This window comes from Suricata suricatta, chromosome 5 (assembly GCF_006229205.1).
Source record: "Suricata suricatta isolate VVHF042 chromosome 5, meerkat_22Aug2017_6uvM2_HiC, whole genome shotgun sequence".
Lineage (NCBI taxonomy): Eukaryota > Metazoa > Chordata > Mammalia > Carnivora > Herpestidae > Suricata > Suricata suricatta.
The window spans coordinates 89,679,790-89,700,506 of record NC_043704.1 but is presented as its reverse complement, the minus strand read 5'-3'; the positions used below and the strand labels follow the sequence as shown (position 1 = coordinate 89,700,506).

Here is a 20,717-nt window from a genome sequence, read left to right as displayed (position 1 = left end):
CGTAGCCAGGATGCACTGCTACAGCTCTAACTAACTGAAATGTGTTAGAAATGTTGGTAAGTAGCTGCTGCCATGGGAGCCCATGGTGCCTTTGCCTTCTCTTTGGCAACTCCTCTTGGAACCTTCTCCAGAACTCCAGGTGATTGTGAAATAATTTATAATCATCTATTAGTGCACCTGGCCTTTAAGAGAACATCTGTCTCCCAAAAGAAAGGAAGTTAGAAAAAAAAACGTTCAGCTAAACACGCAATGACTTGAGTTTATGGTGTTTCCTCCTTCACTTCATGATTATTTCAACTTCATATGAAAATGGAGATAACATCTCTATCACTTGATTCACAGTATAAGGATCCAAAATATTTGGGGGAGTTTTAGTTTCATATAGGCTGTTTTAAAAACTGAAACACAATAGATGAGTGTGTGGATTTAAAATTACTGAAGAAGAGATGAATTCCCAGGTGAAGAGAAGTTCGGGGCAAGCAAAGATTTTTGAATCAAAACATTATGCACAGTTGTGTATTTGATTCATATATGAAATTTATATGAAGTGAACAGGGATTTCATTTTTTTCTCACTGACAAAGACTCTGAAGAATGTTTGTTAATACTATACTGTATTATAAATACAGGCAGTATATTTTTTGCTAATGAATGGTTAAGAAAACAGGTACTGCCTGGGTTCATTTCCCAGTTTTACTTGCTTGAGCAAGATATTTAAATTCACTATGCCTCAGTCTCTTCATCTACAAAGTGGAGTAATCATAAAATAGTATGTGCTATTTTATGAGGATTAATTCAGGGGTTTTTGCAGTGTGCCTTATTAGTAGTATATATTTATATATGATTCAGTATGCATAAAATACTTTTTAATTTTTATTTAGTTTTGAGAGAGAGAGTGCAAGCCAGAGAGAGAGAGAGAGAGAGAGAGAGAGAGAATCCAAAGCAGGCTCTAGGCTCTGAGCTGTCAGTACGGAGCCTGATGCAGAGCTGGAACCCACAAAGTGTGAGATCATGACCTGAGCCAAAGTTGGATGCTTAACCAACTGAGCCACCTGGTCAGCCCATATATAAAATATTTTTAATGCATATTATGGAACACAAGGATTAACAATATCTCTACTTTAGGGTATAACTATCTGTAGATATTTTCTTTACTGTCAGGAAAATTTGCATATACAAGTCTTTTTCTTATATGTGATTTTAAAGGGTAGTATGAGACCCTTGCATCCCTCCCTAATACTTTACTCACAGAGAGTGTCCATGCCAGAATCTCTGAAATAGTCAAGATATTTAATGTTTATTTAAAACTGGCACTGGGATTAAAATATTTAGAGCTCTGGCTTAAATTATAAAACATCTTTCATCATCAGATTATATTTAAATGTTGGAGGTATTATGACCCTCTGTTAAGTAGTGTTTAGCATATATATATATTGCAGATCCGTTGAACCTCCTACCAATCAGAAAATGGGTATTATCTCTTGCTGTGGAGATACTACTTGTATAGAAGCATTTCAGGTAGGTAGTTTATTTGGAATGTTTTATATTCATGAAGATGCCTACTAACCTTCGAAGGCCATATATTACTGAAGTAGTGGAACTGTACAGTTTGATGCTGTGATGTAGGTGTAAGTGCATGTATAAGACCCAGCTGACCAAAGTTGAAATTTCTGTTCTCACCAAGGTACACAACCATGAAAAATTTGAATAAATTCATTGAGAATATTTCTATCTCTAAATCTGGCATGATGAAAAAAACCTAAAGGACTTAATCAGTACTCTTAGATTTTACTTTTTTTTATGATACATGAAATGAATTATAAAATAAAAATACTGAGAATGACATACAGTGCCAACTTTAAATAATACCACATATGTACATGAAGACAAAACAAATAAAAAACACAAACTGTCATCTTCTTTCAATACAGTTCCTAAAAGGAAAAATGTTTTAATATCAGAACATAGTTGAAAGAAGACAATTTTAGAAAAAAATAGGTCTTTAATCAGCATTTAGTTAATTTTATGAAAATTTGAACTCTGCAACATTATTATCTGTCTCATTTTGTTATAGACCAGACTACTACACTACTGTATGAACTGGTATTTATTGGCCACTGCATTAAATGAGAGTGAATGAATCATGTTTAGGTTAAAACCCTGCCAATGAGTAAATGGGTTTCGTTAGCAAATTTTTCATCCTTCATCTTAAACCTCAGTTTCTTTCATCTGCAAACTGTGGACAATAATACCTTTCTGACAGAACTGCTAATTAGATTAACAGTTTGAGGCATTATTCTAAATTTTCTACATATATTAATTCATTTAATCCTTATGATTTTATGAGTAGATTTTGTTATAACTCATTTTGCAGATAAGAAAGTTGAGGCACAGAGAATTTGGGTAACTTGCCATATATCAAATATTCAATAAATATTGTTGAGTATTCAATCTATTTATTAGTTTAATATATTTATTATATATTTATTATACTATAGAGGATTCCTTATCATTTATTTACCATCAAAAATATTAAAAATAATAAATTTATTACATAACTAGCACATATTTCTATGTCACATAAATGTATTTATGTATTTTATTCAAAATATATAAAATGAATAAATATTAGTATTTTAAATTCATTATTGTATTCACTGAATGCATATACATTTACTATATTTATGTTAATAAGAATATTGTTGCTATTCTTCCTCTTGTCATAAAACCATGAGTTTTGTCAGATGTTACTCTTTTATTTAAAACAGCAGCACAGTTATGGAAATATTTATAAGTACTACTCATTTATTTTACTATATGAAATAATTAATGTTTATTAAATTTTAATAATTTGGTGACAACTTTTAATTAATCTTAATTATTTGCCATCAGTTTATTACCTAAAGGAATTTATTAGGAAATGCCTTAATTTGTAGAATGCTGTGCTAGAAACAACTTTTTATGTTTTGTTGTTGTTGTCGTTGTTGTCGCTATAACTTAGCTTTCCCTGCCTCTTGATCTGTCTAGAAAGTGTGATATAAAACAAAACAAAACATAATCACAGAGTATTTAAGGATGCATGGTGTGTATAAGACAGGCACACGTTCAAAGATTAAGAGGTGAAAGAGGGCAAGATTATGAAGAAAATAAGCAGAATGAAAGTCTAAAATATGAAGATTGAATCCTATGAAAGTATCTGGTTGGCAGAGAAGAACTTCAAAACGAAAAACGCTTCATAAATTCATTGAAATGATATGCATGTATAAGACATATTACAATTTTTATCCCCTTCTTAAAAATACTTTATAGGAAAAGGCAAACTGTTTAAAGAATGTGAGCATGCACGCACACACACACACAGGGGCAACTTTTAGTGTTGGCTTTCCACTAACTGTTTCACAATATTTTGAAAATTATTTAACCATTTGAATGTTACATATTTTACTTTGTGTATCTGGGTTAAATAAAGATTTCTAATGTCTCACTTAAGTCTAAAATTAGGATGCTATATCAATATGAAAGACCTATAAAGGTACTTTGAATATTTTCAATAAAGCCGGATGCTATCGACTTGCCTAGAACTTGCAAAAATAATTGAAATGAAAAAAATGAATGAATTCAAAAAGTAATGTCCTAATATTGTTCCACATTTGACCCTTGGATGTTACACTTCTGTTTAAACTCCACATTATCTGAAGTCTGTTTTACTTTGAATAGTAATGAGAATGTTATGTTTCAAAAATTATGACTGTAATTACCTTTTTCCGCAGCCCAGCACATTATGAATGTCAGTGTCATTCAAAGCCTGCAAGTGTTTTAGTTTCATATATTAAATTTAAGTATTAAAGTGTATATTCTCTTATTGCAGAAAGGAGAATATTGCAATGAGAGAAATGCACATGGGACTTCATAGATTCAACTTTATTTAGTGGAAGAAGGGAGTCTTTGATAATATCCTTTAACTCTACACAGTATCTATGCTACTTATGTAGAATAGATTAAGTTTTGGAGGGAATTCTAATAGGAGGTGGTAGAAGTCATCCTTTTTCACTTAAATTCAAACAACTAAAATCTTTGGATAAGGAGATCTTTGGCAGTAAAGAGTAGGCATGGCACAGGAATAAAAGTTTGGGCTGTGGAGTCAGAAAATCCTGGGCTTGAATCCAGGTTCTACCACTTACTTATGGTATCACCTTGAGCTAATGTGTCATTGGCTCTTAAGTCCCCATTTGTAAACAGAGTTTCATAATTATTCCCACCTTAAATATATGTATATGGATTTAATATTATTTTATTCATCCAGGTCATGTTCATTAAGTGCCAACTACATAGAAAAGGCATGCACAGAATGTTTTAGTTTAGATCAGTACCCAGTGAACCTACATGAATTAAATATTTTAAATGATTATTTCTTTTTAAAAGTTTATTTATTTACTTATTTTGAGAGAGGGACAGGGAAAGAGAGAGAGAAAGAGAGAGAGCACCCAGGAGAGTGGCAGAGAGAGAGGGAGAATCTCAAGCAAGCTCATGGAGCCTGATGACATGGCGTTCAACCTCACGACTTTGAGATCATGACCTGAGCTGAAATTGAGTAGATGCTTTAGTGACTGAGCCATCCGAGTTCCCCTTAAATGATTATTTCTAAAAACAAAAAATGTTCAAAGGGTATATTTGGTATGGTAGTAAGTTAAAGTTTAGTTATTCAATCTAGTCTAGAAATGAATTAAATATGACTTGAGTGTTTTCTTTACCTCTGTATATGTATGAACTCTGTCTTCTACCATATTTATATCCTACCCTCATTTAAACACCTTTACTTTCAAAGCCTGGCTCCTCTATTATGTTTTCTGGGTAATTTTACAGAGCTTTTAATTCTTTGAAGACTATGATCTAGTTATTTTTCTAAAATTGTCCTGCTTTTTGAAAATCTCTTATCTTCTGGATGCTTTCTTTCACATTACAAATATGTCCACATCAATTATGTCTAAAACACAACAAATAAAACTTTTCCTTGATTCTTTCACTCTCTTTACATAATGATAAATATTTTTTAACTTTTCAACCTAACCTGAATTTCTGGAGAGAATAAGGTAGTTCATAGTTAGTGTTTCACTTCTCACAATTATTCCTCGACTGATTGTGCTATCTCCTGTGCTCACTAATTCACAGAAACCCCTCTGACAAAAGACACCAGGAATCTTTGAAATCTTTTTTTAATAGATCATTTCATCTTACTGTATTTCTTTACTTCCTTTGAAGCACTGATTATTCATTCCAGATATTCTCTACTTTTTGACTCCCATAAAATCAAACTCATATGCTACTATTTACACTGTCTTATAATTCTATCTATAATATTTTCATGGGTTTTGTTTTTAATTTTTCTTAAATATCAGTGCCATTCAGAGATCTCACTACCACTCAAAGATCTGTACGATACTCAATATACTTTAAAGACTATATATGATCCTCTTTACATTTTGATTACTATGTGCATGCTTAAATTATTTTTATTCAAGTTTAGAATTTGGTCTTGAACTAAACAAATCATGAATAATATAGTTACTCATCTTCTGGGATAACTTTATATGGATAGCTCACAAACACCTTACTTCAAATGTTTAAAATTTAATTTTTCTGTCCTAAAGCTTCATTTGTTTCTATATTTTCTAAGTTAATGAAATTTGTATCCACCCATTTTATCAAATCTAGAAATACTTGCAATCTTGACTTCTTCTTAAGCTTTTTTGCATCCAATTCATTACCAAGTACTTTATCTTACACATTTATCAAACTCGTCCCTTCCTCTCTGTTTCTACTACCACTGACTTGGGTTAGCCTTTCATATTTTCTCACTGTAGTACCACAATAGCATTCTGTGTAAACTCCTTATTTCCCATCATATCCTTCTAAAATTTATTCTTCCTATACGTGTCTATGTAGGCCGTCCTCAACACACACTTGAAAATATCACTTGATCTATTCAAAATCCTCCAAGAACTTACTGTTACTTATGGAAATGGCTTTCAAACCTTAACAGTTGTAGATTTTAAAAGAGGAATTTTACATGGAGCTCAATACACAAACGCATATTTATAGTAATTTAAATTTCAAAACTCTAACTTTTGCTTACGTAAAAAAGCAATCCCTGATAAATGTGGCAAAAGGCAAGCACAATCCACTTGTAATTTAGTCCTTTCCTCCCTCCTGAGCACATTTATATGCTGTTTCTTGGCTTAATTCTGACATGAACTCTCTGAGATAAGAGGACAAGCATGTTTACATTTGTCAACCTTATGTATTGATGATATTAATATGGAGAGATTAATGATTCACACAAAAAGTTTAGCATTTTTTTTACTATTTTAATAAGAATGGGATTCCAAGTCTTAAAGACTTATGGTATAGTAAAGAAAACAGAATATAACAAAAGCACAATGTAATAAATGATGAATAAAAGTAATGTAAAATGACATAGAAACAGTGACAAGAGAACAAGGAACTCTTATGGGTTCGTGAGGATCAAGGAAAGCAATTGCAGTAAGAAGGCTGGTAACCAGATGGAGAAAGAACATTTCAGCCAGATGAGGAAATGGTCTAAGTATAGGAATAGAGATGGTAAACGTTAAAAGTGGATTTAGTTTGGTGAATAGACTTCTGTGATATAGGCAGAAGCTATATGGAAATGGTGCAAATTAGTTTACAGGAAAAATTGTTTATAAGTGAAAGAAAAAATGATACTAATTCATACTAATAAATTGAAACTTTGGAAGTACCTGGGTGGCTCAGTCAGTTAAGCATCCAGCTTCTCCTTGGGGTCATGATCTCCTGATCCATGAGTTTGAGCCCCATGTGGGCTCTGTGCTGACAGTTCAGAACCTGGAAACTGCTTCAGATTCTGTTTCTCTCTCTCTGCCCCTCTCCCTTTCACACTGTCTCTCTCTCTCTGTCTCTCTCTCTCTGTCTCTCTGTCTCTGCCTCTGTCTCTCTCTCTCTCTCTCTTCTCTCTCTCTCTCTCTCTCTCTCTCTCTCTCGCTGTTTCAAAAATAAACATTAAAAAATATTTAAACTTCAGTCTATAATCAGTAGGGACCATAGTTTGCGTAAAAGTAATAAATAAACTACAGCAATGGATAGAAACTTGAAGAAAACTGTCTAAATATATGGATTAGAAGGAAATTGGCTAATGCAGTTCTGTGGTACAAAGGGTGAGAGACACTGGAGCCACGAATGGCATAACATTTCAAAATATATACATAAATATAGGCAAAATATAGACCTGATTCTATCATCCAAGATAAGAAATGAAAGCACCAATTGGGGAAATACATGATCATGATTTGGAACACAAGTTGATATATCTGAAGGATCTAATGGACAAACAAAAATAATGAACTAAAAATAGTCATCAATTCTAGAGATAAATATTTGGAAATTAGGATTTTGAAGATGGTAATTGAAGCCAGAAAAGTAGATAAAACGACCTAGGGAGCTTGTGGAAAAGAGAAGACTACTTAGAAATGACAGTAGGATTCAAAATGGGAAAGGAAATCCAGTTCAGGTAGAAAATAATATGTAAGTTGAGAACCAGCAGGGTCAAATAAGTGACTTTAGGTAAAAGGGTTGATCGAAGGAAGATATGCTGAATATGGTGAAATGTTACAGAAAAGACAAGTAATTTAGTACTGGGGAGACCAATGGAATTTTATACCATAACCTAGATAGACTTTTCTTATCAATATCCCTTCCTCTGTAATATTTTTATTATGATTTGCAGGTGAAAGACATACAGTGTTACATTTTTCATATATCTTGAATTACCTCTTTATTTTCATCTATCAATAATGATTCTAAACAAAATTTCTAAGTAGTTAGTTGTGCTTCCCACCCTTCCTCTATAGTTGGGAGCCATTATGAAACAGCAATCACTCATAGTTAAAATAATAGTAGTAAAAAACTTTCACAAAGCATGTATCCTTCTTTTAATCTTTTCATATAACTATATATATGAATAGCTATTTATGAACTATAATTATATACACAAACATGCACATATATATACATATATATACATATATAGAATGATAGTATCTTAATCTTTTCAAAGACAATGATATTGGATGCATTATGTATACAAATCCCATTAGATTAAACTCCATGATTTTTAAGGATTATGCCCCTCATTTAGTAGAGTAAATGGCATATAGAAGGGTCACATGAGTGTTTTTTTAAATACCTAAATAAATGAAGCACCAGAAACAAAAAATGGTATAACAAACAATAGGTGAAAGAATAAGAGAAAGGGATTACATGGGAGAATAAGGCCCATATAGATAAATTAAATTAACATGTACTGCTACTAAATAATTGAAAGTTCAATAAGCATCTCATTAATTATAACTCCCTCTTTCTCTTCTATGAGATCATTCAATTTAGACCTGCTGATATTTTACTTTTGCACTATTTATGAGGCTTTGTTTTGCTAAAGAAACTAATAAGATAAAATTATTTCAAGAAGTTTATTTAAAACTACTCATGAAGCAAACTTTTTAAAGACTTCATGCTTTAATTATTAAGTGGAAATGAATGCCACAAATTATTCATGTCATTCTTTTACTAAAGTTAATTCAAAGATATCTCTCCTCAAAAAAATAAACGTATCTAAATGCACACTATATACTGTTTGTCATAGAATTGTAAAAGGTTCTTTCAATTTTTGTTAGTCCTTTAGCATCCTACTGTAATTATCACCACATCACTACCACCCTTATTAGTATCATGATATTTATTATCATTAGCCTCATCATCAATGCCACTAATATAATATCACTTATGTGGAGACATTGGACAGTTCACAACATCTCTGTGAAGTATATGTTATTTAAGTCTTTTCCTTTGGAGATTAAGTTGCTTAAAATGACATAATTATTATGTGACAAGCTAATATTTTAATGTATTTCTATGTTGACTGCCTAAAATGCCTCAAAAAACCTCCACGAAATTAAGTTTATTAGACCTATTGCAGTGAGAAAGCATCTTGGGGCACCTGGGTGTCTCAGTTCATTAAACCTCCCATTCTTGCTCAGGTCATGATCTCATTGCTCTGTGCTGACAGCTCAGAGTCTGGAGCCTGCTTCAGATTCTGTCACCATCTCTCTGCCCCTCCCCTGCTCACTCTCTCTCTCAAATATAAAATAAAAATATAAAAAATTATAAAAGAAAAGAAAGAATAGCATCTTGACTAAGTGTATTAGTTTCTTGCCAAAACAAAACACCACAGATTAAGTATGCAGACATACATTATTGAAGGTGGTATCAGAGTTGCTTCCTTCTGAGGTCTGTGACAAAAAAATCTGTCCCAAGCCTCTTGCCCACTTCGGGTGGTTTTCTGGAACTCTTTGGAGTTCCTTGGCTTGTAGAGTCATCACTCCAATCTCTGACTTCGTGTTCACATGGTTTTCTCCCTGTGTTCACATCTATCTCCTAATGTTCTCTTTTTATAAGGACACTAGTCATATTGTATTAGGGACCTATTCTACTCCAGTATGACCTCATTCTAAACTAGCCATCTGTGATGACCTATTTTCAAATAAGATCAAATTCTGATACAATGAAGGTTAAAACTTCAACTTATGAATTATTCAGCCTGTAACACAGTATTAGTAGACTCTCAAAATGAGGAAATTAGGGAAGTACATTTATAATATTTTAGATTGAGTTGTGTGGTTTTATGGTAAGTCTTAAAAACTGTAGTACTACTTGCAACTGGGTTGACTTTCTGACAAATTCATTTTAGATTGGAGGGCAAAATGAGGAGAGGAATATAAAACAAGTTTATATAAATAAGCTGTTTGTATGAATACATAAGATATTTGGTTGCTTCATGGTTTTATTATCTAAAAGTGGATATGTACTGGAGAAAACAGCTAAATTACTTTTGTTTGATGACAATCTTATTGAAAGTAGGAGGCAAACAGTATGCCTGATTATAGAATTGTTTAATTTATAGGGAATTGCTAGTATGTTGTTTTTAGTTGTCATCTACATGACTTCAGAGTCCATCAACATTATCCTATCTTTCTTTCTCATCATTGATGTATCCCAAAGTAGTCTGTTCTGTTGGATTGCTCTAATAAATAGCTTTTTAACAATATTCTAATATAATTCAGTTTAAATTTGTTACCCTGTTGTAGTCATTGATGGTTAGATTGGGTTGAGTCTTCCTTCTCCATGATAGCCTTCAGAAAGATTATCTATCATTCAATAGTCTATATACATACATATATCCTTTCAGTACCCTCCTGTTTTCTAGACAAATCCTAGTTACTTCAGGTTTTCATGTAAAAGCTATATTTATGTGGTAAATAATAACCATCTCATGGGATATTAATAAGGTTGATAACTATAAGAGAATTACTTTCAATAATGTCTTAGTCCTTTCAGAGTGCATCAATAAAGTATCACAGACTGAGTGGAAGGATAAGCAACAGAAACTTATTTTTCATAATTATGGAGGCAGGAAATCCAAGACCAGGATGCCAACATGGTTGAATGAGGAATCTCTTCCAGGTTACAAACTGTTTGTTCTATCCTCACATAAAGGAAAAAAGGGGCTAGGGAGTTATGTGGAGCCTTTTTTTATAAGGGCACTAATCCCAATTACAAAGATGGAACCCTCATAGACTAATCACCTCTCAAATGCTCCACCTCCTGATATGATTACTTTGGAGATTAGGATTTCAATATAAGAATTTTAGATGAACATAAATATTTGTAGATTTCAACATTTTCAGCATCTTGTGTCTTCTTACACTCTGAAATTTGTCTACACATGGAAACAAAATGACTGGTTTTCTCCCTGATTAATTTCAACCATCTTAACACTAAGGGTCTGATACAACCAGCGTGCTATCATTTTATTGGCACCATTTAGAGCCTTGAGACCAATCTAAGCAAAATATTTTACTATTGCTTTGAAGTGAGTTTTGCAATATTTAAAATATCATGTATATTTGTGCCTGAGCTCTTTTATATGGTAATCATGTTTACCAATAACATTCCATTCTAACAGCCTTGAAACATAAAGTTTAATATAAAAAGGAGAAGAGTTTCAGATATGGGTTTTGTCATCAAGATATCTTACTCTACACATAAGTCTGCATTTGAAAAAAGAGGGGTTCTGCAAAGAATTATCTCTTCTGAATTAAAAAAAACATTTTTTTGTAAATACAGATAAGAGTTATAGAATTCTACTCATTTTAATTTATAATATGCTGCAATTGGTTAATTAGATCAGTAGAATGAAGGCCAACAATCAACAGAAACCTTAAAGCAATTTAGAGTCCTTTTGAATCTTTAAAGAAAATCCAATAAGCACTTGAAAAACAAAATCAATGAAGAGTTTTAAATGTTTTTTTTTTTTTTCTGATTTTCCACAGGGTCCAAGTTTTCTCTCTGAGGCTCTTTTCCTCAAACGTGCAACAAAAATTGAAGAAATGGATCCTTTTTTCCACCTTCATGAAACCATTACCAAGGTAGGAGATAAATCCATTCATGAGCCAATTTGGCAAGTTTTGTTATTTTTTGCTGATAGATGGAAAAAACGAAAATAGCCAATCAAGAGAAAATTTATGCTTTCATTTATAAAATGTATTTGAAAGAATTTTCAGTTCCTTCTATTATTTTACTAAGGAGTAAGAATGATAAACTACTCAGGCAAGATCATACAACCCAACAACATGATTTGTAATGAAAACCAATCCTTAATAAAACAATTAATTAATTAATTTTTTCTCAATCTGAAAGAATATTTGTGGTATATTCTCAAGTATACCCCTTGATTAAAAGCAGTATAAAATATGTCTTTGAATTTCTGTATCTTCAAAGTTTTATGTCAATACATAAGATACTTGGTTGTTTGTGGTGGTACTTTGTAGGTGCATTAAAAAAATAAAGACGTCAGGGGAGCCTGGATGGCTCAGTTAGTTGAGCATCTGACTTCAGCCTAGGTCATGATCTTACCATTCCCAAGTCAAAGCCACACATCTAGCTGTGTGCTGACAGTTCAGAACATGGAGCCTGTTTTAGATTCTAGGTCTTCATCTCTCTCTGCCCTTCCTCCACTTGTGCTCTCTTTCTCAAAAATAAAAATAAATATTAAAAAAATAAAAAAATAGGCAGAATTTATAATAAATGTTTTTACACTATGATGGTCATACCTATGTTTTTACTTAAAACTCTTAACTGTAAGTTTATAATATGGAGAAAATTAAATTGTATAGTATTGAGTAAATAAATTTAATGTTCTGAAATTATCTGACATCATATGAATTTTCAGTCTTGCCAACTATTTGTTTAAATGTGTTATAACTTCCCTTTGGGGGCTGGAGTGTATGGAGAATGTTTGCATTTCAACATTTAAAAAATAATATATATTTATATATTCTTAGTTGAAAGATTGACTCATTCTTAAATCTGCTTAGTGAAATTTTACAAGGCTATTTTTCTCCTCTTCAGAAACAGGAAATATGATATAATGAACAAACTCAATGAATGGCAGTAGAATAATCTCAGAATACAGACTATATTATAGGTCTACCCTAGGTTTTTTAAAAAGTTGTGATTTTGTTTTTTCTGAATTTTTGAAATAAGAGGAGTTTGGAGCACAATTTACCTAAAATTATCCTAAGTTCAAAATATCTGAATCTTAACTACATTTATAATTCTTTGCTTTACAATTTGTTCCTGATCCTTAATTTAGTTTTGAATGTATCCATCCTTTGATATCCATTTTTATTTGAATACAGCAACATAGAAGTAGCCCCCAATTAATAGTTCCTTAGTATTTAAGATTTAACTATATTCTTAATACTTGTAGAGATGCTAGATTGATAAGTAAAAATAGATATCTATATCTGTAGATATTTATAAGTATCTATTTAAATTAGTATATATCTATGTTTAGATGAGAGTATTTATATGTGTGTGTATTCATTCAAATATTCTGAATACTTAGAGTCTAGGTTTATTTCTTATTTTTAAGAGAAGCATTATAGGATTTTAGGCCAATGGAATAGTAATATTTTCTCTGCCTTTTTTTTTAGACTTTATTGGATTTTTGTGGAATGGATAATTTAAGTCCATATTGATATCAGGTATATAATGAGAGGTGTAAACACACACTGATTCTCGATACATGAGGCCTTGATACCAGAGCAACTCCAAAGAGCATGTTGGGAAGCAGGAATGGTCCAGAAGGGAGTAGGAGAGCACAGAACATAGCCTGAACATATGTGTGTATAAATAGATAGATAGATAGATAGATAGATAGATAGGTAGATATAGATATATATAGTCAGTACATAGTATGAAATTATAGTCAGTACATAGTATGAAATACAGGAAGTCAGAAACCCTTTGAGAGAATACACAAATTTGTGCATAGACATTACCACAGGTTCTATATTTATTTTCAAATATATTTTATATGAAAACAGATATTTAACCCATTAAAAGGATTTTAGGAACACTTCTGTATCTCTGAAGAAATAAAACGTGGCTAAATATATAAGCAACTGTCCTGTGACATTTTTTACAACCGAATTTTCATCTAATGTTGATACTCTCTTCCCAGTCATCACGTTTGCCTTTGGCAACCACTCATGTTACAGATACAGGCCGAGGGAAGAACTTGTCCTTCAGAAGTTCAATCTTAGACCAATAGAAAAACCTGAGGAAATATGAAAACAGGTAGTTTATAGATACTTTATTTTAAGGTCAATTTTTTGTTTATCAACAACAAAATAAAAGTATAAAGATAGTAAGGTTGGTTAGAGCACATGACTAGGAGATTCGGGGCAGAGATTTACTACCTTAGCTACCAACTTGTTATTTTATTTAGTAAAACTGCATTTTATTTTCTGCATCAAAAGGGAGTACTCTTATAATGTCTTTCCTTATTAGGATTCTGTGAGATAAAAAATGATGTATACATTTTCTTTAAAAATGCAATATGGATGTAATTGACTATAATTATTAACACATTAAAAAGTACTAGTGCTGATACCTTCAAAGTAGACTCTTCCCTGCATTTTCCAAATTTAGCTTTTCCTTTAAAGAAAAAAAAGAATAAGTTAGATATGAAAGCATACAATTAAACTAACTAATTAAATTCTGAGAATATGCTAGTAAGTTAGTGTAGAAATGGAATATAAAATTTAATTTGTGGAAGATTGAGGTCTTTAGAAAATTTTGTTTCAGTAAGAATAATGATGGTATTAGTGTGATATTATAGAAATAGCTATGGACATCAAATAAAAAGACCCAGCTAAGTATAAATTCTGTCACTGTGAATTATGAAAAATGATATGAAATAGGAGAAACACTTTGTAAAATGATAAAACACAATTACTGATATACCAATTTTAAAACATTTTTAAGAAACCCATAGTAATTGAAATAGTAAAGATACTCTTCTTTATTTCTCACAATAAAAGTTTGAATTGGAGACATAGCACTATAACACAATCACATATTTATTTTATCTCATAAATAAATGTAACAAGTGCGTACATCTAATACAAATGTTCATGTAATGCAATCTATTATCCTTTCTGAGTGTATAACTGCATTCTAGACCTTTGTTATAGATCACAAATATGATTTATATTCAATTAAATTATGATTTCTAAGTATTAAAAAGTTAATAACTATCATTGGTGTTTTTCTGATTTAAAACAAATAAAAGTAAATAGACCACACTAATATGTGGGGTAGGAGCTATGAGTCCTAGTAAGTAGTTTTCCAATGTTGTCCTGTCATTCTTTAAAAAACTTATTTTTTTACAAAGTTTGGCTTTATCTTGGCATTTGTCTTTTTGATATAAAGCATGGACCCTAAGAAAGTAATGAATGAGGGTCAATATTGATGCTAAAAGGTATAATTCATCATTGGTTCAATGACAGTCAGATGATGCAGGATAAAGTTGCCAAAGGACAACACATACTGCACTGATGTTGAAAATGTTTTCTTATCTTCTATAATTATCTTTAAAGATAGCATTTGTTTTTTTTTAATTATCATGGAAGCCAAACTAATTTCTCTCAGACAACACACAAGTGAAATACCAATATAAATCTTAGCTGCTTAATGCTTTAGTAAGTGAATAAAAATCTCCATGGATTTATGTTTTGAAATAGGCTTATTTCTCTCTCTGTACCTAAGAATTTTGTAGTTGTGTTTTTAAATCTTCAGCATTTAGCTCATAAATTGTTATTAGTTATCTAAGTATTCTTATAGCCTATTATAAGCCAAGGATGAAGCAAACACTTGAAAAAATAATTAATACATGTGAATGGGTACAAGGGAGTAAACAGGTAAGCAAGTCATTTTAATATAACACACTAAAAAAGGTGATAGTAATATGACCAAGTTATGAAAAGAAAGATTGGAGTTTATACTTCTGACTAGGAGATTTGCAGAATTCATCAGAAAGGTGACATTTAAAGAATTTAAGAAATATTAAATTAATTTATCTTGATGTCAGTGAACTTCCTTTGAGAGTTCTTCTTTTTTAATTTTTTTCCTAATGTTTTATTTATTATTTTTGAGAGAGAGAGAAAGAGAGAGAGAGAGAGAGAGAGAGAGAGAGAGCGAGCGAGCATGAGCAGGGGAGGGGCAGAGAGAGAGAGGGAGATACAGAATCTAAAGCAGGCTCCAGGCTCTGAGCTAGCTGTCAGCACAGAGCCCGATGCGGGCTCAAACCCAGGAACCGCAAGATCATGACCTGAGCCGAAGCCGGACACTCAATCAACTGAGCCACCCAGGCGCCCCTAGAGTTCTTTAAACAGCAGGTTGTCAATGGTAGTATGTGAGAAATGATAATATGTATTTTGAATAATAGAAGACAGATTTAAGAGACGTTTTTAGGTTTGAATAACAGGATAAATGATTTACTGGATATGGAACATGAAGCTAAGTGAAGAGTAACAGAAAATTGAATAGCTCCATCTTGGGCAAAGTTGATATTATTGAATTGACTAAAGTAAGGGTTGGCTTGAAGAAACTGATAATGTTTGCCATTGGTCATGTGGAATTTTGGATACTTAGGGCATATAGATAAATGTCATGGAAGCAGTTGGATACATGAGGTTGGGGCTCAGAAAGAAAAAGAATCCAATATGTGTTAGCTGATGCAATAATCACTTGTCACATTTGGATTTAAATTAAAAAATAAATAAAATAAAATTAGAATTTAGTTTCCTCAATACCATTAGCCACAATTCTCACCGTTAGTGACCACATATGGCTAGTGGTTACTGAATAGGATCACACAAATTATAGAACATTTTCACTGTTGCTAATCGTGCAGATGATGTCACCCCTGCAATGTTCATACAGAGGAGCAAGAATGACAAGGAGAGGAGAAAGCATCCAACGTAAATGATTTATGGAATACACAGACAAGATACATTCTAAGAAGGAGCAAGTGTTCCTTTACAACCTCACAGCATTAAGATGGATATTATTAAAAAAAAACAAAATAGGAAATAGGAAGTGTTGACAAGCATGGGGAGAAATGCAAACTTTTGTGCACTGTTCATGAGAATATACAACAGTGTAGCTGTTGTGGAAAACCGTATGGCAGTTCCTCAAAAAATTAAAAATAGAATTATCATTATGTTCCCCAATTTCACTTCTGGGTATATATCCCATAGAATTGAAAGTGAAGTCTTAAAAACATATTTCTACACCTACACTGATAACAGCATTAATCATAACAGTGAAAATATGGATACATCCAAGTGTCATAGATGAATAAATAAATAAGCAAAATGGGATGTATATATACAATGGAATATTATTCAGCCTTAAAAAGGAAGGAAATTCTGATATAGGCTACTTGAGGACATCATGCTAAGTGAAATAAATGTAAGTGTCACAAAATGACAAATACGATATGATTCCATGTATATGATGTACTTAAAGTAATTGAAACCAAGGAGAAAGAAAATAGAATAGTGGTTGCTAGGGCTGAGGTTGAGGTAGGAATGGAGAGTTTTTATTTAATTTGTACAGAGTTTCAGATTATATGGTGTAAGAGTTACAGGGATGGACATTGGTCATGGTTACACATTATGAATGTATTTCGCACCACTGAACTACACACTTAAAAAATGGTTGATGGTAAATTCTATGTTATGTGTATTTTGCCACAATTTTTAAAAATTCATAAAAAAGTGTATTCATCCAATTACCACTTCATTGGATGACCATTCTGAACTGGTATTTGGAATTTTAAAATTATTTTTCTCTGCATTTATGCCTGATCCTCAGTTTTTTGCTAATATCTATAAAGAGTTCACATTATTTAACCATTTCTTTGATTTACTTTTAGTTGATGTAACATCCTGTATTCATTTTATATCTTTTGCCATAATATATTTTATTAGCATTTTCTTCATAAATTTTTGCAATAATATACACTCAATAAGTGATGACTGATAACTATATTATAAACAAAACAAAGCAGGAGTACCTGGGTGGTTCAATCAGTTAAGTGTCCAACTCTTGGTATTGGCTCAGGTCATGCTCTGATGGTTGGTAGGATCAAGCCCCATATTGGGCTACAGGCTAACAGTGTGCAGCCTTCTTTGGATTTAATCTCTGCCCCCTCTCCAATCATGCTTTCTCTATCTCTTAAAAATAAATTTAAAAAATAGGCACAATACCAAAATAAATAAAACACTTTATACTTAAAATGAAAGAACTTTTAAAATCAAGTGTCAGTATATAGCATTTGGGGAAGCAGAAGAAAGATGTTATTACATTGTTGGATGAATAGTACTTCTCCTCCAACCCTAAATACACTGTACTATATATATAATTATTATTATATTTAATATCAAGTGCATTATAATATTAATATTACTATATCAATTGATATTAATATTATTTATCATCACATTTAATATTATATTTTATTGTTTTATATTTTTATCATAGATTATAATATCTATTCATTTATTTATTTTTCTTAATCAAATATTTTTAATCAAGTTAATAGTAAGCAGTAAGAGTGCAGTTGCAGAGAGAGCTCCATATTTTATATGTTTAAATTATTTTCTGTTTTTACCTATAAGATGTTGAAGGTGGAACCCACTCTTGAGTCTTCTTTCTAGTAACAGAATAAGGCACACGTTGTTCTGGAGTGCCACTCACATTGTCCTTACCATTTATCTAAATGAATTTATGAGCAGTAGGTGGTTTTTTGTTGGAGGATCACTGGTCATAGAGTGAATCCAGTGATGCCGTTTCGGGGCACCATGCTTCCATCCATATCCCAAAATGAGTTTTTGCTATTCGTTTCAGTAGTATATATAACTCATCCTTGAAGGCTAAAAAACTGCTTGTTGTCTTCGCAGTATTGGTTTCCATATTTGTTCATTTCCAAACTTCCATGTTTGTCTTCCCACACTATTGTACCAACCCTCATATCATTTACCCTGAAGAAGATTCATAGATAGCTGCAGAGACTGCCTTGGGTGCTGACCTCCTGCATCCTGTGTTTGAGGACCTGCAAGAACTCCATCTTGTCCCTCTATATTTCCTTTGTAAAGCTCTGAGTATGAAAGGTACATCCAGTAAACGAAAAAGTACTTTATACATGTGGTTCCAAGGAAACTAGCAAATGACCTAATTTTGCTTGTAAGTTTCCTCAAGAAATACCAATTTATTAGTTCATTGTTTTCCCACTTAGTTAAAGAAAAAATATTTCTTTAATTATTGCAGGATATGCAATATTAATATTTTTTTAGTATAGAGGTTTTAAAAATACTGTTCTTAAATGTATATACATTTCTTCCTTTTCTTATATAATGTCAAAATAGAGATCATTTGTAAAATTATTTGGATATTGCAATATGCCTAAGAGAAATAGTAGGAGTAATATAGTATTTACTCCCATTATTTATGTGGAGCAGTATCACAGTGAGATTGAACTTGCAGAATAAGACAGTACTTGTATAAAGCCCAGAAGTCAAGACAGGTTAACTCATATATAGTTTGTATTCTAACAATGTAGTTATATTTTCCCTTACTTATGCTATAAATTTTAACTCAGTTTTGCAGTGGTATGAATAAAGGCTGATAGTGGTGTCTTCAATGATGAAAAACATTTAAATAAATTTAGTTTTTAACCATTCCAGTTAATATTAGTTACATTTAGAAATGATTAACCAGGATCACTTTGATTAATGGAGTTATATTCTGCTAATTTATTTTAAACACGATTTGTGAAATATGAATCGCAATTACTTTTAAATGTCATTATTAAATTATGGTTGTACCAGTTGTTGTGATATTAAGATTCTTAAAGCATGCTAACTGAAAACAATCCACTAATCTATTCACTTTATAACGATAGAATAGAAAGGCAGACTAAAATACAAAATGATTTTATTTCTCTTGAACTGTCATTCTAAGTTATAACTTAAAAATTATAGCTTAGTAGCCTTATGTAAAGTAAGAGAAAAAGGAGACCAAATATCTTTTATTTAGTTTCCTGAATTCCACAGTTATGCCGTACTCATGAGCTAATAGAATTTCTGGTACAGTTCTTTAAATGCTTAAAAACCTGGCTATGATCTAATCTAAATAAGCAAATCTGAGTTTCTTCCAAGAATCTTTAATATTGATATATTATTTGGATAAAATATGAGAATATTGTATGGTACTTAACAAAGCAAATATAATGATATCCTTAATCCTGTTTGTACATTTGAGGTAATTCTGAAGCTGTGGATTTAAAGCTTCTGTTTTTATTTTTAAAAATACTTTGACATTTTTTTCCTGCTATATCAAATTATTGTTACTAGACACAAGATGTCTCTGTAGGGATCTACACTATGTTTCATGACATGAGCTAAGCCAGAAAATATCCCAAATTTGTATTTTCAATGCAGAGATTGTACGTTGTAATAAAGAATGTTGGTTGGAGCTACTCAAGGGAGGTGATGGGATATTAAAACCAACCTCCGATGCTTTGAAAATAAAATATTATAGGTGTATATTTTCTTCATAAATGTATAATTAAACTCAATATCTTCATTTACTGAAATTGGAAATGGTGCTGACTATATTTTCTCTTGCCTAGAGAGGTTTGGTTTATTGTTTTTCATTATATAGCACAAATATTATAGTTTCTAAAGGCATGCCTTAAACTATCAGTTTCTCTTTTTTGCTTTTTTTTTATTACTCAAAAGCAAATTATTACACAATATAAGCCTGTCAAAATTTGACTCCCTTTTTGGGCTAGTATCTAAAGTCTACAAGGAACTCACCAAACTTCACACCCACAAAACAAATAACCCAGTGAAGAAATGGGCAGAAGACATGAACAGACACTTCTCCAAAGAGGACATCCAGATGGCCTACAGGCACATGAAACGATGCTCAACATCACTCATCATCAGGGAAACACAAATCAAAACCACACTGAGATACCACCTCACTCCAGTCAGAGTGGCTAAAATGAACAAATCAAGAGACTATAGGTGCTGGGGAGGGTGTGGAGAGATAGGCACCCTCTTACACTGTTGGTGGGAATGTAAACTGGTGCAGCCGCTCTGGAAAACAGTGTGGAGGTTCCTCAAAAACTATCGATAGAACTCCCTTATGACCCAGCAATAGCACTGCTAGGGATTTACCCAAGGGGTACAG

General features: G+C 31.9%; 1 protein-coding gene and 1 pseudogene across 1 annotated transcript in view; one reads left to right on the top strand and one right to left on the bottom strand.

The window, feature by feature from the left end:
• NAALADL2 (N-acetylated alpha-linked acidic dipeptidase like 2) overlaps positions 1-20,717 on the top strand; it is a 669,400-nt gene that overhangs the window by 508,476 nt on the left and 140,207 nt on the right. Inside the window, exon 11 of the mRNA XM_029938743.1 lies at positions 11,438-11,533. Coding sequence (XP_029794603.1) covers positions 11,438-11,533 — 96 coding nt within the window. The remainder of the gene's footprint in view (positions 1-11,437; positions 11,534-20,717) is intronic.
• On the bottom strand, positions 18,129-18,588 carry LOC115292007 (annotated as a pseudogene).